The sequence below is a fragment of the Ochotona princeps genome, chromosome Y (assembly GCF_030435755.1).
Source record: "Ochotona princeps isolate mOchPri1 chromosome Y, mOchPri1.hap1, whole genome shotgun sequence".
Taxonomy (NCBI): Eukaryota; Metazoa; Chordata; class Mammalia; order Lagomorpha; family Ochotonidae; genus Ochotona; species Ochotona princeps.
In genome coordinates this window covers 31358745-31382128 of record NC_080866.1, presented here as the reverse complement: position 1 = coordinate 31382128, position 23384 = coordinate 31358745, and the positions used below count along the sequence as shown (strand labels likewise).

At 42.5% G+C, this 23384-nt stretch overlaps 1 protein-coding gene across 1 annotated transcript in view; it reads right to left on the bottom strand.

The window, feature by feature from the left end:
* The window catches only part of LOC131478741 (contactin-associated protein-like 5), a 172243-nt gene that overhangs the window by 85167 nt on the left and 63692 nt on the right, over window positions 1-23384 (bottom strand). The window contains exon 6 of the mRNA XM_058659314.1: window positions 1980-2122. Coding sequence (XP_058515297.1) covers window positions 1980-2122 — 143 coding nt within the window. The remainder of the gene's footprint in view (window positions 1-1979; window positions 2123-23384) is intronic.

Genomic DNA, 23384 nt, shown 5'->3' with positions numbered 1-23384 from the left:
CCCAAGAACAGCACTGTGATTGACACAGTGGGCTGGACTGTCTGGAGAGAGGCAGATATGAGCAAACACAGACATTGGCTAGTACACTGATTTCTGCGAAACAGGGCACTGAGAACGGCCCTGATCTAATCAGTTTTCAAGTGTGGCTGAATCCAAGGAGGCAATAGTAACTGTTTTCCGCAATGATGAGTCTGAGTCATCAAGAAAATGTTGCATTTTGTGTTCAGAGCTTCCTGTTTAAAAAGGCAAGGAAGCATGTAATCCATTTGATAACGACCTTCATTTCAAATAGCTATGAACTCTTTGCAAAGATCTATGGTAGTTAAAGGGATAAACGACGTTTATCAGCAAAAAACTTCAGCTCAGCAAGGCATTCCGACGTACTGAATCAGTTTTGCCTCACTTCTCTGTTGCTGACACTTCATTTTCCCTCCAGCTTCTCCAAATTCTTGACACGTATGCAGTGAGTGCTGTGCTTTCTAAGACTAGAGTTTCTTGGATATGTCAGATCTTGAGGTCCTGTTTTTTTTTTTCCAACCATGAAATAACTGTTATGATTATGAATGAATTACAAAGTGGGAATAAATTTTGACATTCTCCTTCCTGATCCCTGTTATGATCATTTTGGGTATTGATTAACAACCCTAGAAGTTTTGTTATGTTTTATCTGTTTTCAAGTATGTTCATAATTGAATCAAACATTCACTCAAAAAATGCCATAAGAATAAATAAGTTGCGTTACTCTTTTTGTTTCTAACAGCAAACATTATCTTCAATCCTTTAATTTATTGCAATCTATTTGAAAGTCAGAAAAGCAGAGAGGGAGAGAGAAAGATTTTACTTCCACTGGCTCATTCCCCAAATGTCTGTAAAAACCAGGGTTAGTACAGGCCTGCCAGGAGACTGTAACTTTCTTTGGGTCTCCTATGTTAATGGTAGGTACCAAAGAGCTACCTATAATTTCCTTTTTACTTTTTAAAGATTTATTTATTTTTATTGGAAACTCAGATATACAGAGAGGAGGAGAAACAGAGAGGAAGATCTTCCGTCTGGTGATTCATTCCCCAAGTAATGGCAACGACCGGAGCTGAGCCAATCCAAAGCCAGGAGCCTGGAACTTCTTCTGGGTCTCCCATGTGGTACAGGATCCCAAAGCTTTGGGCCATCCTCAGCTGGTTTCTCAGGCCACAAGCAGGAAGCTGGATGGGAAGCAGGGCTACTAGGATCAGAACCAGCACCCATATGGGATCTGAGCACATTCAAAGTGAAGACTTTGGCCGTTAGGCCACCGTGCAGGGCCCTACCTGCTATTTCTTAAGATATATTATTGGGAATCTAAATCAGAAGCAGCACAGTTAGGCCTTGAATGAGCACTCAGATACCTGGTGTGGGCATTGCAAGCAGCATCCTGACCTGGTTTACTGTAGCACCCACCTCTGCTTCGTCCTTCCAAAGAGGTATTTCTTTGAGAACTCCGCACTCCAGATAACACAAGTACTGTGAAACTTCAAGGTGTCCCCTGCCTGCATGTTACTGCACCTGATGCACACTTTACCCCAGATTGAATTCATCGTTCTTGTGTCAATATATTGAGATACTTGGCTGTTTTCTCATGTTTTCTTATTCCGAAAAAAGAGAACCTTCCCAGGACCATACTTCCCCTTTTTCTCTAAATGCACTCTGTAGTAACAGTGCCTTCAAGAAACTACTGGCCATCACACAGGGGCAGCATGGTTACTGTATCTTTCTGTTTTGTGAGTCTTCAGAAGTCACCAGGTTACAAGCTGCGCCTCAGAGCAACCACTGAGCATACCTGGTTCACGTGGTTTCACTGCACAGTGAGCACCCAAAATAATATCTCCTTCCTGTCAAAGACCTGACCTTGTTATTCCATTGTGGGAGGCCACTACAGAACATCAGGGGCGGGTCATGTCTTACCTGCTGTGCTGACCAGGTGAGACCTCCTACGGTGGTAAGGCATCTGAGCTGTCAATCAGAGCCTCCAGCTGCTCCATGCTGCCGCTGTAGTCCAAGGTCATGGTGTAGGACTTCTCATGGCTGTAGCTCTGTACAGGTGTCAGCTCTGCGTTGTTGTGCTGCACTATTGTCCAGATCTTGTCCTCTGCACAGACAACACAAGACAAGTAAGAGAGGTAAGAAGAGAGGTGGGAAGAGGATCACATCAGCAGTGTGCTGGGTCACTCAGCAGACAACTCTAAGTCACCTCCTGAGTGCTCAACTTAGGCAAAGAGGAAGGCCACGGAATTCTGTACCTCCTGGAGCTGGTATGAGAGTTAACAATAGTCTGGAGAATCCTTATGCCCTGACTTTATGCTAAACATCCAGGCGTGTTATTTCATAAGCCATTACCTCATCACATTCAGAATTAAGTCACTATCTCATCATCTCATTTGATCTTCCCTAAGCGTATTTCCAGGACCCCTATACTTACCCCAGTCTGGAGAAGTTCACATTTCTAACATGTAAAGATATGGTATTTAAATATAATCTGCATTAATATTTCCATATACTTGAATTCATTTTTAGATTTTTTATAAGAGTTTATACAATGTAAATGCTAAGGAAACTTGTGGTACTGCATTGTTGGGGGTATAACTAAAAATAGTCATATCATGTCTAACACAGCCAGAAATTTGCTTCTATTTTGTTTTTGCTTTTGATTTCATTTTATCTAAAATATTTTCATTCCCAGGTTGGTTGGTTACTTGGGTGTAGAGGCTTGGGAAGTGAGGGAGTCAATAATGGTACATCTAAAATGAGGGAAATATGTACAAGAGGAAATCAGCTCTTCCAAGTGCAGACAGTGAATGAGTGCCCCAGAAAAGGACTGTGACAAAGAGCAGCCAGTTCCTTCTTGTTACTGGCACATTTATTTATACAAAGACTAATCAACACAGATGATTTTTTTGAAGATTTACTTTGTTTTTATTACGAAGTCAGATACACAGAGAGGAGAGACAGAGAGGAAGATCTTCCGTCCATTGATTCACGCCCCAAGTGGTTGCAAAGGCCAGAGCCAATCCAATCCAAAACCAGGAGCCAAAAGGAGCCTCTTCTATGTCTCCCATGTGGGTGCAAGGTCCCAAGGCTTTGGGCCATTCTTAAATGTTTTCCCAGGTCACAAGCAGGAAACTAGATGAAAAGTGGGGCCATCAGGATTAGAACCTGTACCCATATGGTGGTATCCTGGTGCGTGCAAGGTGAGGACCATAGTTGCTAGGCTACTGTGCTGGGGCCTTAGATGATTTTTCCATAAGAAGCATAGGTATTTTGTTTAATATAAGACACATCACTTAGAAAACACCTGCAAAAGGTACATCATTGACAAGATTGCTTCTGTGCAATATGCACTGTATTTGCAATGCACCTAACAGCTGCTGTTAAAATTATTTGTTCTCTAAATGAACTCTTTCTGGCAGGAAAATGAATGTGTCAGGGTTTACAGTAAGAGAACCTTGCTAACATGAAGATCTTTACAAGTGAAAGGACACAATTTACTCCTGAAAGGCAAGAAGAGAGGAGAGAAATTTGAATTTCAAGAGTTGAGAGGTCGTTCTTCAAGCCTATTTCAGCCAATAATAAGCTTGGATAATTCTCTTAATTTTTCCAAAGCTTGGTTAAGAATACAATAACCATGACAACAAAAGCAGGTTAGCAGTACTAGCAATACAATGGCAATGCTGTTAATGTGGAATAGCAATCCAGAATATAAAGCTACAAGGTCTTATCTGGGATGTATCAGTCACTCTCTAATAATAACCTGCACTAAAGCATTTACTGCAATTGGATGTGCCATTTCATTCTGAACATCCTCACAATAAAGCGAAACAGGGAATAGGAAGACTGGAACAGCCTTTGTCATCGGAGTATCTAGCCTACATTACACGTCATAAGCTCTGAGTCCTGAGAGGAACCTAACATAGACACCATGTGGTTTCCTCCTCTACCACACTGTTAGTTGAGGGAAACAAAGGCCCACAAGGTAGAGGAATGACTCACGGTGAACACACGTCCTGAAGGTAACCATCGTTAATTAGCAACAAGTTACAAGTGCACCATATACTGAGATGAGCATTGCCATGGCTTAGCTGGAAAAGAATAGAAGTGATCACAGAAATATCCTGTAAGTTAATCTGTTTCACTAATGTATGCAACCTGCGAGAAGCCACTTCATCTCCCAACACCCAAGTTTCAACAAATTAGAAGGAAGAGGAAGAGACACAGGTATGATTTTTGATTAGCTCTGAAGGATTTCCCAGCTGTACAGAAGGGAGGTGCAGCACGCAGTATGCACTTGCCTGGTGCGCAGACATTCTGAGCACACCTGCCCCTGGGTGACGTGAAGGCCCACAGACTTTCTGTCAGTAAGGATTACATTTTTCATAAAGCCTGTTTTAAAGAAAATGTGCTTAGGTTTTGTTTTTAATAATGAAAAAATTAGTCATTAGTTCTTAGTTGCAAAGATAATACTATATTAACAATTAACTCAGAACTCCAAAAACATTACCAACTCCAAAAAATGTCAGACAAAGACTGATACAATAATCAAAGTAAAGTGACAGATATATAATGAAAGTGTTAGAGAAATAACAGTAGATAGTGTTAAAATATCCATAATAATTAATGAGAAAAGAAAAAAATACAAATTCATAACAGCCCATGAAAAACTAGCACTCCATACTAGGATAATTAACATAAATTCTCACCACATACATCTTGATAAATGATAACGTTGCCAGCCCTAATACAGGATGATGGATGAGGAAGAAGTGGAATCCTTGAGTTGCTGAGTTTGTTTCCATCTCAAGTCAGCCTTTGTGGCTGATTCAAACAGGGTAATTTTAGCTGGAGAAGGCCAACATTAAGCTCTGTCTGTGATGAGGAGTTTTAAACCAGCAATGTCCATTTTAAATATCCCTGTAGGTGAATGTGGAAGAGATGAACTCCCAAGTGGACCAAAGCAGTGATCTAAAAGTGACCAAATGTAGTTGGACCCAGAAAGCTAAATGATCACAATGATCATTTAGTCTACATGAAGTGGAAATTAGTGGACACAGATTCTGTATACAACCAAGAGATCAAGTTTATATGCTGGTTCAGTACTCCAGGGTTCACCAGCATTGGTCTAATCATTACATTTCTTTTTTTTTTTAAAAGATTTATTTTTATTACAAAGTCAGATAAACAGAGGGGAGGAGAGACAGAGAGGAAGATCTTCCGTCCGATGATTCACTCCCCAAGAGAGCCGCAACGGGCCGGTGCGCGCCATCCAAAGCCGGGAACCAGGAACCTCTTCCAGGTCTCCCACGCGGGTGCAGGGTCCCAAAGCATTGGGCCATCCTCGACTGCTTTCCCAGGCCACAAGCAGGGAACTGGATGGGAAGTGGAGCTGCTGGGATTAGAACCGGTGCCCATATGGGATCCCGGAGTGTTCAAGACGAGGACTTTAGCTGCTAGGCCATGCCACCGGGCCCTAATCATTACATTTCTAAGCCAAATGTCATCATTTATAATTTTTGAAAAGCAGCAATGATACTAGCAGCTTTGAAACTGTGTGAATGACAGCCTGGACTTGGGAATAAGCATACTTGGAATCAATGTTTTGCTCCATGTCAGCAGTGAAACTATATGCAAATTATGTTGCATCATTGAGAAGTAGCTATATTAAATTAATAAAAAAAGTAGTCCTTTTATTCATGATAATATCACTATGATCAGGTGTTGTGTTTTGTAGGGACACATGGCAAGTTTTCTGATGCTCAAATGAGTTAAAAATACAAGTGTTGTTGGACAGGCTCCATGTTCAATAGGTTAAGCTGTCATTGTATAAGCTCACTTACTGTAACAGTATGTTGGTTCAAGTCCCAGGCACTCCGAGTCTAAACCATCTCCCTTTGTTGCATCCTAAGCAGCAGCAGATCATGACCCAAACACTTGAGTTCCTGCCAACCAAATGAGAGACTTGAACGGAGTCTCTGGTTTCTGGCTTCACTTTGTCTTGGCTCTGGATGCTATAGTCACATAGGGAATATGCAAGTTTACCTTGCGGGTTCCTGGGGAGGAGATGCAACCTGAAGATATGAGGGGACAGTGCAGTCTTTTGCAACTGACAAAGTTTATTTCCAGGGTTTCAGTTTTTATACTTCATGAAACAATGGTTCAGACATAACTGAGAATTAGATCATGTCTAAGAACACAGAGACAACAAAGAAGCTAACAAGGCGACCTAGTCAAAAGATTATAGTAACAGGGAATAGATAATACTGTCCGTACTTGAGTGACTAGACAGAGCACAGATGTCCACCTATCTTCAAAGAGAGCACAAAAGCACATCCAAGGACTCGCTGGGAGCAAGAGCACACTGTGGGTGAGAGGCCTTCAGTGTTCTCTTTCCTGGAGCCTCTTCTCAACAGGGTCTTACAGGCTTCTGCTGTCCCAGCTTTCCTACAAGCTGTATTCCAACAGGAATGAGCCAGTAGACAGTTATCTCCAACTTTCTCTCTTAAATAAATAAATCAATATTGAAAGCAGAACATATAAGCTAGATCTTCATCGTATCATTAGAAAGATGACTTTGTGGGGTTGGTATTGATGCAGTGGGCATCAGTTCTTCAGTGATGGTATTCCCTAGGATTGCTGGTTCAAGGCCTGAATGCTTCACTTCTGATCCAGCTCCATGTAAATGTACATGGAACACACACACACACACACACACACACAGCAGAACATGATCCAAGCACTTGGGTAACTGCTATCCATATTGGAGGCCCGAATGAGGTTCCTGGCTTCTGGTGCTGACATTACTGTGTTCAGGAGGAGGCAACCATTTAGAGAATGAATTTGCACATGGAGGGTCTCTTTCTCTCTCTTGCTCTATCTCTCTTTCTCTGAAAATGTACCTTTTAGATTAAAAAAAAAGTCTTGAAAACAAAAGAAATATAATCTTTGGGTAGTTTTGTCTGAAGAAGGAGTTCATTTTTCAGATGACTTTAAGAAATGGTGAACAGGTGCTGTGGTATAGTGAGGAAATCAATGCCTGTGCTGCTGGCATCCCATATGATACCACTTGGATGTCTGGATGTTGTGCTTCTGATCCAGCTCCCAGCTAACTTAAGGTATTTAATTTAGGCACCATGGAATTTAGCAGAAGATATAAATCCTCTGGGCCCTAGGCCCATGAGGGAAACCTGGAGGCAGCTCCTGACTCCCTGCTGTGGACCAGTTAAGCTCTGACTGAAGCAGTCCATTTGGGATTAACAAGTGGCTACAGGATCTCTTTTCTCTTGCTCACTCTCTGTGGTTTTGTCTCTCAAAGAAATAAATGCATCCTTAAAAACAAAAAAACAAACAAAACAAAAAAAATTGGTGAGTGCCCTGTATGATGGCTCAATCATTACATTGAATGCACCAAGAACCCATATGGGGACTGGTTCATGTCCTGGCTACTCCACATTCCAAAAGCTAACTGTTTGTGGCCTGGGAATACAGCAGAGGATGACCCAACACTTTGAACCTCTGTACCAGCCTGGGAGACCCAGATGAGTCTCCAGACTGCTAGCTTAAGGTTTGCTCAGTTGGGGAGTGAATCAGTGGATGGCAGGTCTTTCTTTCTCTGACTCTTCCTTCTCTCTGTAAATCCGCCTTTTTAGTAAAAATAAATGAATCTTAAAAGCGTGGTGAACAGGGCCTGGCACGAAAACCTAAGGTCTAAATTCCTCACCTTGAACATGCTGGGATTATGTATGAGCACTGGTTCTAATTCCGGTGGCCCCACTTCCTGTTTAGCTTCCTGCTTGTGGCCTGGGAAAGCAGTCGAGGACAGTCCAAAGCCTTGGAACCCTGCACCTTTGTGGGAAACCTGGAAGAGGCTCCGGGCTCCTAGTTTCAGAGTGACTCAGCTCCAACCATTGCGGCTGCTTGGGGAGTGAATCAATAGATGGAAGACCTTCCTCTCTGTCCCTACTCCTTTCTGTATATCTGACTTTGCAATAAAAATAAAATAAATCTTTTATAAAAAGCATGGTAAATATGGGCCTGGTGGCGTGGCCTAGCGGCTAAAAGTCCTCGTCTTGAACACGCCAGGATCCCATATGGGTGCCGGTTCTAATCCCGGCAGCTCCACTTCCCATCCAGCTCTCTGCTTGTGGCCTGGGAAAGCAGTCGAGGACGGCCCAATGCTTTGGGACCCTGCACCCATGTAGGAGACCCGAAAGAAGTTCCTGGTTTCCAGCTTCGGATGGTGCACACCGGCTCATTGCGGCTCACTTGGGGAGTGAATCATCGGACGGAAGATCTTCCTCTCTGTCTCTCCTCCTCTCTGTATATCTGACTTTGTAATAAAATAAATAAATCTTAAAAAAAAAAGCACGGTAAACAGTAATTTGTACTACTACAGCTGTTTTGGAAGACAGCAAAACATTACCAACATGTTTAATTCTTAATTCCCTTTAGAAGAGCTTCTGTGGAGGCCTGATAGAGGAGAGTGGGGAACTCCTCTTCAGGATGTAGTCCCTGCAGGCAAGGATGAAAACAAAAGCTGGGAGCAACCCAGCTCAGGCCAGATTATATCACCTGCTGGCATAGATGTGAGTCGGGTCAAGGAGCCAGCCAGGCTGGTGCAGTTCGTAGCACCCACTGGCCGATATGAGAATCAGGATAGGGTACATGACAGGTCGGGTTCAGGCCACAACACTGGCCAGTTCACATTAAGGTCAGGACTTGGAGCTGGCTGAGCTTCACTATGCAGCAGCACCTACAAGCATGAGCAACAACTGGGCACAAACCCAGTCTGATAAGTCTATAAATACCTGCCAACAGATGCCAAGATTAGGCCAGTCATGCCAAACTGGGGTGCACCAGTTCATATGAGACCCAGAAGGAGGGGTATGATCCTAGTAGAGCGACAGCACAGGCTTCCCAGCTGGGTCACTGGCTACAACCATGAACATGAGAATTGGGATTGGGGGTGAATCAGGCTGAGCAGGGCTATGATGACTGTTGGCCTGCATATAGGATGGGTTGGGAGGAGAGCCAGGCTGAGCTAACCGACTGTATCCAATAGTGCATGTATAAAACAAGATAGGTGGGAGTTAATTGAGCTTTGCAGCAGAATTGGCTGGCAATTTCTGGTACTGTGGATGCATCCTGAAAAGGTAGACTGCAGAACCATCTGGAAAGTATAAGATCTGGGATTGGGAGTGGATGACAGTTGAGCAAGACCTCATACTGGCAAGCACACGCGAGTCAAAGCAGGTCACTTCACATAAGGTTTCTTTAGAGAAGCCTCCCAAACAAACTCCTGGACTCCAACCATGGGGATGATTGCAGGATTGGTGGACTGACTGTGGAGTGCATATGTCAGAGTTTACCTCCTCCATGGCTAAGAAGGAGCAGTGGCAACTATGCCCAGGTGCATATGGAAGATATGGCCATCCATGAAGGCCTGCAGTGAATATCTAGTACCATAGCAGAGGAAGGAATGAAGAAGAAATTGATCAATTATACCAGCCAAGCTTTGGAAGTAAACATCTGGGTGAATGGGGAGTCTAAGATGTTCCATGTCAGCCCATGGACCTTGGAAGGATTTCCTTAACCTTGGATCAGAGAGATAAACACCATTTCAGAACCATCTAAACCATTTAAACAGAACCCTTGGAGCAGGCTCTACATCAGGCAATCTGGGATGGCATCAGATGGCCGTTCCCATCCCTGGATACTGATGCATTTGGGAAGTTGGGTGTGGCATCACTCCTTATCTCCCCTCTTCCCAAGACACAGTAAAAGAAAATTTGGAAACAATCTTCTCATACACTTTCCCAATCCTCAATCCTTCACACTCTTATCAACTATGTAAACATCATCCTAAATATATATGTAAATCTTAAAATGTGTATGTAAGTAAACATCATATATGGGCTTTCATTGTATGTTTGGGGTCCCCAGCAGTTCCTGAATTCTTCAGCAGATTTTAATTTTAATAGTTCTAAACCCTGTAGCTTTGGAAAAATATTGCCCTCTGACACTGCCTTTCTCTATTCAGAGCATTCTTTTTCATTTCCTCTGCTGCACCCAATTCATTGTTCTCTTGATGAGGAGCAAAACCTCATTTCTCTGACTGCTCTAAGCTATTGAACCACTCATATAAAAATTTTCTACCTACTCGTTGGTAATTTAGTAGGGAAATAGGACCACTTTGCTAAGCCCCCTGGTTTGCTAAGGTTACAGTTAATATATAATTAAAATATTTGCTTCTCAAAAGCCATTTTCAGCACAGTGATTTGTTGTGAGGGTGAATGCTCTCACAACTCAAATCAGCCCAGCTCCAGCCAAGGAGAGAGAGGTGGAGGGCCATCCGAGTACAGGCAGGATAAGGTGCTGAAGTAGCCTTTCACAAATACCCAAATACTGTTACATAAATGAGTACTGTTTTCTCAAGCTGCACTATGATGTTTAGCCTTTCAGCTGGTCTCACTGAAGCTATGAGATCTTCCAGGATATGTGTGCCAAGTTATTCTCTGCACACACCTAGATATAAAACAGGAATTACAAACAATGACAGAGGAGCGACCTGGAGATCGAATGGGTCATAGACGGCAGCAGTAGCATTTCACTTGAGAGTTGGGAAACTGCTCATACTCACCCTCAGAGCCTAGTCTGGCACTGAACACTTTGGGTTTCCAGGATGTCTCATGAGAAGACTCAATTAATTCACCCCCATTTGCATTTTTCTAAGTGTCTGAGTTCCAGTATTTCCAAAATGTGTCCTTCGTGAATGCATTATATCATTAGCAAATTTCAGCGAAGGAGTTGCAATTCTTTGGCCCAGCATGATGGCTCCATATGTAAATTGTCAACTTGAAAGTGTCGGGATCCCACGTGGGTGCTGATCCATGTCCTGGCTTCTCCACTTTTCATCCAACTCACTGCTTAGCCTGAGAAAGCAGTAGAGGATGGCCTAAGGACTCTGCATCCATGTGGGAAACTCAGAACACATGACTGGTCCCCCCTTCAAATCAGAAAGGTTCAGCTTTGCCCATTGTAGGCATTTGAGATGTAAACCAATGACTGGAAGACCTTTGTCTCTCCTCTGCATAAATCTGACCTGCCTTTCTAATAAAAATATTTTTTTTAAAGTTACAAATTTTAAGATGAAAGCACATAACAAACAAACAAAAAAGAACAGCAAGAGAATATCAAAGCAGGCTCTACAGATAATCAGCAGGCTAGTTGAATCAGCAAATTCTAGAACATTCCACAACTAACTCCACATGTATAACATGTCCCATTTGTCAATCCTGGAAGGCACATACAGCACTCCCAGCCCTCTGTCTCCAAATGGCACGCCTGGATCCCCGGATCCTATTTCTGAGCTGAAATCTGTTTACGTACAGACCCACAACTCTATTTTTTTCTCTCATTATATTTGATAAATACTGTTATTATGATCATTTTTTTATTAATAGTAATTACAGATGTTACAAATTCTTCCATTGGTTGCCATGGAGATCACGTCTCAGAAGGAAAAAAAAAAGAAGAGTAGAAAAAGAGACACAATAACTCTTTACTTCATGAGATTTCATTCTGTCCACATAGCTGTGTCTGCACAGTGAAAAAAAGGAGAGAAAGAAAGAGAGAAAGAAAGAGAGAAAGAGAGAGAGGGAGAAAGAGAGAAAGAAAGAAAGAAAGAAAGAAAGAAAGAAAGAAAGAAAGAAAAAAAAAAAAAAAAAAAAAAGAAAAGAAGAAAACTGACTTTTCTATTACTGTGCTTGGAAGACAGGCCGACCTACAAATTATTAACGCCAAGCCTAATCGCAGAGTGACATCACTACGGGGAGATATTTATACTCATTTGTACAGTGTACCAAGTCACTTACACTCCTGTTCAGGAGTCGCTTTAGGCACAGTTATCCATGTTATCCATGTTGACCAGATGAGTTTTCTATGCCAAGGGTTAAGGCAGCTGAGAGAATCCTCCAAGCACTGCCTCTACCAATCAGGTGCCATCTACTCAAGTGTGATCTGCTTGTGGCTCCTGTCATTTTCGCAATGCCTGTTTTGTGTTTCACATGTTGTACCTTGCCTTCCCGCTTAAATCACAGCAATTAGTGCTGAGCAGGGATCACCTTGGAAGGGCGTCCATGGTCCATGGAGGCAGATGTGTGGGAGGGAACCCTGGATGTGGCCACCCTCAGGCTGAGACTAGAGCACTAACTCCACCACCCAGCAGACTCCCAACCATGGGGGAGCCAGTCACCTCTGAAACCTCCATCTCCTTATCACTGCCCTGGAAATAACCCACTGAGCATGTTCTTCTGGACACTAAAGAAGGAAACACAGGAGGAGGGACCAGTCCTGTGGTTCAGTGAGTGAAGCCAGCACTTCAATTCGGGCATCTCATATCAGATCCACAGTGTGAGTCCCAGTTGCTCCACTTATGATCACTTGGTAATCTACATGGTAATATAGAAGATGAGGGCACGACTGCCTGGACTCCTGTCATCAGTGTGGGAGACCTGGATGAACTCCTGGGCTGCTGGCTTCAGTCCAATATGGTTATCTGTGGACTGAACCAGTGACGGAAGATCTTTCTCCCTCTCTTCCTCACTCTCATTCCTCCTTTCCTGCTAACACTGAAATAAACAAGCAAATACAGCATTTTGGGTTGAATGTTCAGCAGGGAGGTTAAGAAGCCACTTGGGGCATGAGCATCATGTATCACAGTGTCTTGTTTGGGTCCTGGCCCCATCTTCCAATTCAGCTTGTGCTGTTGTCACATGGGGAGGCAGCAGATGATGGCTCATGTCCTTAGGCCCCTGCCACCCTCAGGAGAGATGCAGATCATTGTCCAGGTGTCTGGGTTGGCCTTGGCTGCTATATGTGTGTGGAGGAATTAACAGGTAGAAACTTCCTCTGTGTCTCTGACTTTCAGCGAAATTGAAATAAAGCAAACATGGGGTTGAAAAGACAGGCAAGGCAACACTTGATCCACACAGCTGCGTGGAGTCTAATTGAATCCACTCAGAGAGAACTTGAAGACACCATTTCATAAACAGAGAAACTTTTGTGAACCTGTGCTGGGGAGAGCTGGCATCCATCCCACTTCTTCCTCCCCACACCTTTAAAAGGAAGAGAGACAACTAGCATAAAGTGATTTCCAACACCCACAAAAAACTCACAATTCCTCTGGGGGCAGTTTCCCGGCCCAGACATCCTGGCCAGGGGCCTGTGTGAGGCTCTTAGGGAGTGGTCAGCTCACAGCACTGCTTCCTCACCCTGTTCATGGAGCATCCATCACTGCCCGCAGCCTGCTGACTTCTAGGAAACTCACTCAGCTATGATTTATCATCACCCCTCTCTCCAGCCCTCACTTGTTTATGTGCTGTTTCTGGCTGTTGCTTCTTTTTCTCTTTCTAATTTTTTTGTCTTTTTTTCTTTGCTTCTAAACTCTTGATCAAAGAGACCTGGGGCATGTATTGTAGTAATGGTTTGGGAGGACAGGGCAGTATTACAGACAGGATTCCATGCATTTGGGATCCTTTTCACTAATTGAAGGAGAAAGGAAAGAAGAGGGGAGGAGAGGAGAGGAGAGGAGAGGAGAGGAGAGGAGAGGAGAGGAGAGGAGAGGAGAGGAGGGGAGAGGAGGGGAGAGGAGGGGAGAGGAGGGGAGAGGAGGGGAGAGGAGGGGAGAGGAGGGGAGAGGAGGGGAGAGGAGGGGAGAGGAGGGGAGAGGAGGAGAGGAGAGGAAGGGAGAGCAGATGAGAGAAGAGATGAGATTACATTTTCCACCCACTGGTTCTCTGCCCACATGGTTGTAACTGCTGGGTATGGGCCAGTCAGAAGCTAGGAGCCTGAAACTCCATCTTGGTCTCCCACATGGGTGACAGGGGCTCAGTGCTAATATGGGACATCTGTATAATTTCTGAAGACAGCTTAACCTTCCACATCTAAAGGCCCACCCCAGTATTGGTTCATTCTGAAGATAAGACTGGGAATTAACACAGATCCAACCTCAACTGCTGGAAGTGCCTTTTATTGGCTGTGGTGCCAAGCAGGCTACTTCCCAGCCTCTGTGTTCTCCTACTTTAAATGCCTCCTGCTTCATTGTGTAGACTGAAGGAGACACACTGGTGGAATGTATGACCCTGTGCCTGGGATACAGGTGTACTGGTAGCAGTCCCCAGGACATTGTTGATGGGATTACAGGAACCTTGTAGAATCCAGAGGGCTGTGACCCCCAACTTGTCTCTCTCCCAGAAGAGGGATAAAAATTGGCACCACTTGCATCTCCTCTCACCTCTTCCAGCATGACCATGTCTCCCTACATTCTTGTTTGAAGACTAACAAAGAATACCAAAAGGTGAGAAGAATCATTCATCTTCAGTTCAGCTGACCACTCTCCTCTGGAGCTCCTCCCATTATACATGGTATTGTCCGAGCACTAGTGTCCTGTCAGGGGGAACCCTTCCCTAGCTTCACCAGTGTCCTGCACTTCTCGAACTCAAGGACTCTTCCAGAAACCCATTGCACAGATACCTTCTACACTGCAAGTGCTAACAAGAGGCTGTCTAATACATCCTTTGGATGTTTACCTCCTATCACAGTGGATATCCACTTAGTTACAAGCTAAACAGTCAACAGACAACCAGGACTTTTACTCATTCACAGAGAAAGTTGTCGAAATCTGCAGGAAAGTGAGAAATGATAGGAAAGGGTGTTGAAATGTGCCCTTGCAATTCCCGTGAGTTGCCATAGTTATCCATTGCTCATAGCAGAATACTTAAACAAGTATAATTAACTGATATATTGAATATTCTGAAAATTTACAAAGATTTTGCAAAGACATTTGGAGTGTCAATATACCAGTCACTCAGATTTCCTTAATTTCCCCATTTGTGTTTCAGAATATACCAAGGTGCTTCAATCCAGACTAAGACAATGATCTTGGTAACACTAATATCTAAACTTAATACTTTCTCCATGTTTGACAAACCTTTCAACAAATGCCATTTTTATTTTCTCTTCCAGGATCCAACCCTGATATCCCACTGTTATCCTCTTAGTCTCTTCAGATTCATAAGCTTCTCAGCTTTCCTTTTAGAACAATTGATGTTTATTTTATTATTTTTTCTCAAGCAATTGGTCTCCCGTGGATTATTGATTAATAGGTTTCATCACAAGATCTTACTAGTAGTGGTACAAAAAACTAGGAAGAACAATAAGATTCACAGGTACAATTTTTAGATTTGACATCATGGTATCTTGTATTAAAAGAAACTATGATATCTGACCTTTAGCGATTGGCTCATTTTCCTTAGTATAATGGCGTCCAGTTGGGCACATTTGCTCGCAAACATATTTCATTTATGTAATAGCTGAGTAATATTCCATAGAGTAGATGGAACCATAGAAGCCTTATCCAACCCTTTGTTAATGGACTTTTTAAAAAAGATTTATTTATTTTATTGGAAAGGCAGATGTACAGAGAGGAGGAGAGACAGAGAGGAAGATCTTCTGTTCAATGATTCATTCCCCAAGTGGCCGCAATGGCAGGTGCTGAGGTGATCCGAAGCCAGGAGCCAGGAACTTCTTTCTGGTTTCCCATGCAGGTGCAGGATCCCAAGGCTTTGGGCCATCCTCAACTGCTTTCCCAGGCCACAAGATGGGAGCTGGATGGGAAGTGGAGCTGCCGGGATTAGAGCCAGAGCCCATATGGGATACCGGCACGCTCAAGGTGAGGACCTTAAGCATTATATTATCGTGCAAGGCTCCCAATGGACATATTGGTTGATTCCATATTTTTGTAATTATTGATTGCACTGCCATGAACATAGAGGCACATGCTGCTTTCTAATGTAACAGGTCTTTTAGATATTCCTAGAAGTGGTATTGTTGGGTAATATGGTAGGTAGATTTTCAGTTGCCTGAGCATTCTCCATACTGATTTCCATAGAGTCAGCTTACATTCCCAGCAGCAGTGGAGTAGGATTCCTTTTTCCCTGCATCCTTGCCAGCAGGTGTTGTTGGTAATTTTCTGTATGTGGGCCATTGATACTGGAGCTAAGTGATATTTCAATGAACTTTTTATTTGAATTTCCTTTATTGCCAGGGAGATTGAGCATTTTTTCATATGTCTGTTAGCCATTTGGATTTGTCCCTGTGAAAAATGTCTGTCCATTTCCCCTGCCCATTTCTTAATCGATTTTGTTGTTGTTGTTGTTATGACTGTTCTGGATTTCTTTGTATATTCTGGAAATCAGCCCTTTGTCTCCTGTATAATGTGCGAAGATTTTCTCCCATTCTATTGGTTGGTATTTGAAGATGCTGATTGTTTCCCTTGCTGTGTAGATGCTTGTTAGTTTGATCAAGTTCCATTTGTTTATTTTGGCCTTGACTTCTTTTGCTTTGCATGATTGTTCTAGGCAGTCAGTGCCTACACATGGATCTTTTGGAGTTTTTCCAACTTTTTCTTCCAAATGTTTGATGCTTTATGGATGTAGGTTTAGATGTTTTATCCATTAAGATTTTTTTTTAAGGTTTATTATTATTGGAAAGCCGGATATACAGAGAGGAGGAGAGACAGAGAGGAAGATCTTTCTTCCGATGATTCACTCCCCAAGTGAGCCGCAACGGCCAGTGCTGTGCTGATCCGAAGCCGGGAACCAGGAACCTCTTCCAGGTCTCCCACGAAGGTGCAGTGTCCCAAAGCTTTGGGCCGTCCTCGACTGCTTTCCCAGGCCACAAGCAGGGAGCTGGATGGGAAGTGGAGCTGCCGGGATTAGAACTGGTGCCCATATGGGATCCCAGCGTGTTCAAGACGAGGACTTTCAGCCGCTAGGCCACCGCACTGGGCCCTATCCATTAAGATTTGATCCTTGTGTATGGTGAAAGGTGTGGGTCTTGCTTCTTATTTCTGCAGGCTATTACCCAATTGTCCTAATAGCATTTATTGAAGAGAAACTCCTTTTTCCCTGGATTGTTTTATGTTTTCTTGTGGAAGATTAGAAGGCTGTACATGTGTGAGTTTCCTTCTGGTATGTTTGTTCTGCTGTATAGGTGTTTCTCTATGTTTCTGTGCCAGTACCAGGCTGTTTTGATAACTCCTGTGCTAGTATGTCCAAAGGTCTGAAATTGTGATCCCTCCCACTAGGTTCTTATTTTTCAGGATGGTTCTGGCTATTTGTGGATTTTTACATTTCCAGATGAACCTATATATCATTTTTTCCCCTGCTCTGTGGAGAATATTCTTGGTATTTTAATTGGAATTGTGTTGAATGTATATATTGCTCTTGGTATTATCAACACTTTGACGATGTTGCTTCTGCCCAGCCATGAATATGGTATACATCTCCACTTTTTGAAGTCTTCCTTTATTTTATTTTTTGTAATGTTTTTCAGTTTTCATCATAGAGGTCTTCAACATCTTTAGTTTGGTTTATTCCCAGGTATTTCTTTTTTTTCTCTGTTATTTTGAAGGGTTCCAGACTGGTTAGTTCTTTTTCAGCCTTGGAATTTTTTGTGTACACTATGGCTATTCATTTTTGTTCATTTATTTTTGTACCCTGCCACTTCACCAAACTCTTGTGTAAGTCCTAGCAGGCTTTTTATTGAGTCTCTTGGTTCTGCTATGCATAGAATCATATCATCTTGTAGAGATAGCTTGACTTCCTTGTTTACAACTTGAATTCCTTTGATTTCTTTTTCTTGTCTCATAGCATTTTTGAGTACTTCCACTACTATATTAAATGACAGTGGCAATAGTGGACATCCTTGTCTTGTTCCAGATCTTAGTGGGAAAACTTCCAGTCTGTGCCCATGCAGTATGACACTAGCATTGGGCTTTTTCTTGTATTGCTTTGATTATGTTGTGGAATGTTCCTTACATGCCAAGCTTATTTATAGTTTTTAGTATGAAATGATGTTGGATTTTATCAAAAGTTTTTTTCTGCATCTATAGAAACTATTGCATTATTCTTGCTCTTCGATTTTTTGATGTGGTATATCACATTTATTGATTTCTGAATGTTAAACCATCCCTGATTGCAAATAGGAAATACTAAAATTCCAGAAAGAACAATGCCTCCCTAGGAAATCAGCTGAGTCTAGTATAGGAAAAAAAAACTAGTAGACATAGACAGAAAATGGGGAAATAACATCTACAGTAACTTTAAAATTCATTATTCTATCTGACTGTACACCCCTGGAGAAATACTGTCTATGGTTAAAAATTAAAAGTTGGAGAAATACTCAAGTTTTATATGCATTTGTACTAACATTAATGATATATTTCAGAAATCATCATTATATATATTATAAGGTAGAGATGATTAATAAATATTTTAGTATCACTAGAGCAATTTTACAATGATGGAAGAGGGGCATAGAAAAGAGAATGATGGGAAATATTGGATAAAACTGCAAGTATACAGAGAACACCTTATGAACTCATAATTTAGATGCCGCTACATCAGCAACAGCTCTGTCCACTGAAATAATTTAGAGATCAATTGAACATATCAACTTTGATTTCCAAATAGGAGGTATTAAATTTCCAGAAAGAACAATGTCTTCCTTGGAAAACAGCTGAGTCTGGTGTAGGAAAAAAATTAAACTACTAGTAGACATAGACAAAAATCAAACTACTAGTAGACATAGACAAACACCTGTTGATAGAAAGCAATGGTATGCAGCAATATTGATACAGAAGTAGAACTAAAGGGACCATGGCAAGCTCTTAAAGGAATAATCTGAATATGAAAGCAATAAGGAGGGCAACAGTATCATCGTTTCAAAATTAAATGATTTATGGGTCTGTGGTGAGAGGAAAGGATGTAGAGACAGTGCAAGAAAGGAGGAGCTCTTCTGTAGAGATGGAGGCCAAAGACAGCTACAATGTAGAGAAAATACAGCACTGGAAATATAATGATAGAAAACAATAATGCAACAGTGGAAATGTGTGGGCCATCGAGAGACTGTGAGGCAATGTAGGAGAATGGGCATTCACAACATCATCATGCGGTGCTTCAGGTCACCTGCACAGTGCAGAGATGTAGCAGAGCATCCTAAGCCACACAGGGAAGCTGAGCAAATCCAGTCATGGGACAGACTGATGTTATGGGGCTACTGATGGATACAAGGAGGGGCAGACATAACCCAGGAGGTTTTCTTGCTGAAAATGCTCTAACATAAGTAAATAATCATGGGAAAAAATACTCCCTTTGGGACATTTTACATTATGACTAGAGTGTACTCTTCAAAAAGATCAGCAGCATGAAACCCAACTAATAACAGGGACCAAGCTGGAAACCTTGCAGAAGAAAAGAATTTGAAGGGCCCTGAGTGCTTGGTACAATTCCTGCATCCTACATCAGAGTACATGGACCCTACTCCTGACTTCTATTTCTGCTAATGCACAGCCTGTGCTCAGGGGTGCTGCAGGGCAGCTTGAGTAGTGGAATCCCTGCTACCCAAGACAGAAGCACAGATTGCAGTCCTAAGAACATGATGATTAGGAAGGTGAGTGGGCACAATAGAGAGCTCCTTTCCTTGGGATCACTTCATGGAGGACGTTTCGTCCTAGGCACTGACTAAGGGGAAGTTGAGCAATGGGCAAGACATAGTCCACTGGGGATTGTGTCTTGCGTCTGGGTATGGGGACCTTTTCTCACATCAGGAACTCTCTCTCCCTGAACCCAGGTTTGAGAATACCAGCTTAAATTCCTGCATCCATTGTTTGTCCCTTGGGAGTCTTAGTGGTTGAGATTTCAGTGCTTTGCCATACAAAATGGAGAGAGTGCAATTTCTCCCCAGGGCCACTGGGAAAACTACATGGTATTGAGAATGCAAGATATCATTACCATTGACTCATGCCAGTATATACTCAAGGATTGTTACCAATGATAGCTTCATAGGCAGCTTCTCCAACAACCACCCAGTTACCTTGTACACTTGTGTCTACCTCACCCTTTTTTATTGTCCCCATACCATCTGTCAACTCCTATTCTTGCACCATGGATACAATCATCTGTATCCTCCTGTTTCTACAGAACAAGAATGAATTCATTCAGTTTATAACCTCGGTGTCTAGCTCAGCACAGCAATTGGAAGTTCACCTTAAAGGCTTATTTTCTGAATAACTGCTTGAATTGATGAGTGAGATAATGAGAAATGTGTAAGTAACTGAACACAGGAAAAATAAAGATGTAACAAATGGAGATGAGTAAGGACTTCAGGAAGTCAGTGAATGGCAAAGGAAAGCTGTGAGAATGGAAATCCCATTTCTATCACCTGAGCCTCCTGTTCTTATTCATGTGGGCTGGAATCCACTGGCTCTGCTGAATGTGTAAAACGAATTTTTCTAAGAACCTGCTAACATTCTTGTCAATTTAAGGCTGACAATGCTTTAATTTTGGGGTAATGCTACAGCTTCTTTATTTAGTAGTTTAGTTTAATGGTCTAATTTAGCAGCAGATTGTGCTATCTGCTGCTTTCTGAGAGAAACTTCGTTAGGCTCAAGCCTTCAACACAAGTATTACTGCCCCCAAGCTCCTCCCTAACAGATTAGCCTTCTAGAAAGACCCTGAGGTTTTTTTTTTTTTAATGTACAATGCATTAAACAGGAAGACAAGCACCTAGATAAGACCATCATTGTCTGAACTATCCAAATGTCTTTGTAGTCACTAGGCTTTTATTTACAGAACGCAAACTGCTGCTGTGAGTCTTAACAGCAATGCAAATATTGTTGCAATGCTTTCAGGTGCTCCTGAGCCACACAGTATGAGCTCCAGGAATGAATCCAGCAAGGAGACACAGCTGCTGAGACCTTCTCCCTGGTGACATGAGACCTGTGTCCAGGGGGGAGAGAACAGAACATCTGGGAAGGACCTCAGATCCCTTTCTGTTTGCTGTGTGGCAGTCACTTTCCAATAGTCTTCATCCCCTCACTCGTTGCATTGAGTAGATGCAGCCAGATCATCCTCACTCTCCATTGGCAGAGACAGACGCCAAATACAAAGATTAAGAGTCCTGTCTATGGCTCTTCTAAAAACATGGTAAAACAACAAAAACAGTAATGTAACATTTCAGAGACTGCAATACGCATGGATGTTGTTCTAAAAATTTTAATTGATTCATGTCAATTCATCAGTCTTCACTAGCCTTTGAAAATTGAAAACCAAGGAGAAAGAACATGCATGGATGCAGGTGGAGGTCAATGTGTTGAGGAAGCGTGGCCTTATGTACGTTTCTACAAGATCACTCTGCCTGTAATCTCAATTACGAGTCTGGATGGGCGAAGACGTTGCAAGTTTTGATTATAAAGTATATGAAGCCCAGGAACAGGATTCCCATCATCTCTATCCTCTCATCGGTTCCTTAGCACTTGACAACAGAGATTACAATGCAAACTGATGCAAAGCACTAAAGGGTAGTCTGTCCTGGCCCCAAAGTCTTTACCTTACCTCTCTGTGATAAGACGTATTGCGTACAGAGCAAAGCCTTAAACCTAGACAGCAACAATTTGTATTCTGCCCCCCAGAATTTATTAGCTTCCCTAATACAATTGTGAAATGAAAATTATCCTAGATGCTTCACAGTGAAGCATGCTGCACGGGCTTGGTATCTTGTGGATAATCAACATGATTTTATTGTAGTCTGTAATCAAGTGACACAATTTCAACATGCTACTTCTACAGTCAATGCTTACTCAGCTTATGATAAGCAATAAATGTGAGAACATGAGCACAGCTTGTTCTGTGAGTCTTTGGCAAGGAAGTGGTGTGTGAGGAGAAAGAGGGTGTGGACAGTCATGCTTTTCAGTAGGAGCCTGGAACTTTCTCACAAAAGCATAGGACACAGCACTGCATTCTTCTTGTTTTACCATACAATGCAACTACCAAAAATTAGCTATCTGTGTACAAATAAATGGCCAGCCGTGCAGCCCCATCCTATGTCCTGGATGATGCCTCGTCTCTAGCAGCCCAGAGGTAAACCACCACCATTGCTCAAGCTGTGCCAAGTGTATGGGAAAATGTTCTCCTTACTTCCCAGCAAAGCTGGGATGATAACTGATTACCTGTGATCACATTGCATAATTATGTACAAGAATATTGGGCAGAATTCAAAAACAGCTTCCCAATAAATTCCAGTATGCATAATTTGGTAGGTTTTAATGAAAAGTAAAGGCTTCTGCTCAGGGAGTGGGAAACAGCATTGTAACAGTTAGATTTGTAAGATATGGAGATTTGAAAGGTGGTGTATCAAAGTATTATGAACTGTTTGAGGAAAAAAAAAGTTCTGCTTTAGGTATCTGGCAACATGTTTGTGGCAAGTCCTTTACAGTACCAGATAACTGCCACAAAAGTCCACGCGTGAAGTCAGCACTGCACCCCTCCAGACACAAAACAAATATCTTTTGCTAGTGATTCTAGAAAAAATAATTTTGCATGTCAACATGCCGTTGTGCCTTATAAAGCAAAAGTGTCTTGCTACTTGGACATGTATTTGACATGCTTAAACTGAGGAGGATGTAGTGAAATGTCAGCTTCCAAGGAATATCTAGTCACGGAGCTTTTTCATTTTATTCTGCCCTGTGGGTATTGGAAGATTCCCCTGAGACAGTCACCCCACAGGTCCTCAGAGCCTCTGAAACAGCACAGCAGCTGCAGCAGGGGAGCGTGGATTTTACAGCCAACAATAGAAGAAGGTTGTTTTTTATGGCTAAGGTTACTATGAAAGAGATTTTAAGGAATTATATGAAAAATGGAATTAAAGATGGGTACTTTTTTTTTTTTCTAAGATTCATCCGGTGACCAGTGCAGTAGCTTAGCAGCTAAAGTCCTCGCCTTGAACGTGCCAGGATCCCATATGGGTGCCGGTTCTAAACTCAGAAGCCCCACTTTCCATCAGCTCACTGCTTGTGCCCTGGAAAGGCAGTTGAGGATGGCCCAAACCTTAGGACTTGCACCTGCGTGGAAGACCCAGAAGAGGCCCCTGGCTCCTTGCTTCAGATTGGATCAGCTTTGGCTTTTGTGACCGCTTGGAGAGTGAATCATCGGACAGAAGATCTTCCTCTCTGTATATCTGAGTTTGCAATAAAAATAAAATAAATCTTTTAAAAATTATTAAAATATATGTTAAAAAATGGATGCATCCTTATGTGAAAGGCAAGATGAAAGGAGAGGGAGTTAAGGAGAATATCTATTCACTGATTCATTCCCAAATGCTCATTGAAAGCCAAAGTTGGGCCATGCTGAAGCCAGGAGCCAGAGAGTTCATCTGGACTTCTCTGTGGGTGGTAGGGTCGAAGTACTTAGACCATGGCATAATGCTTTCTGGGTACACTGCCAAGCTCAAGATTGGAAGCAAAG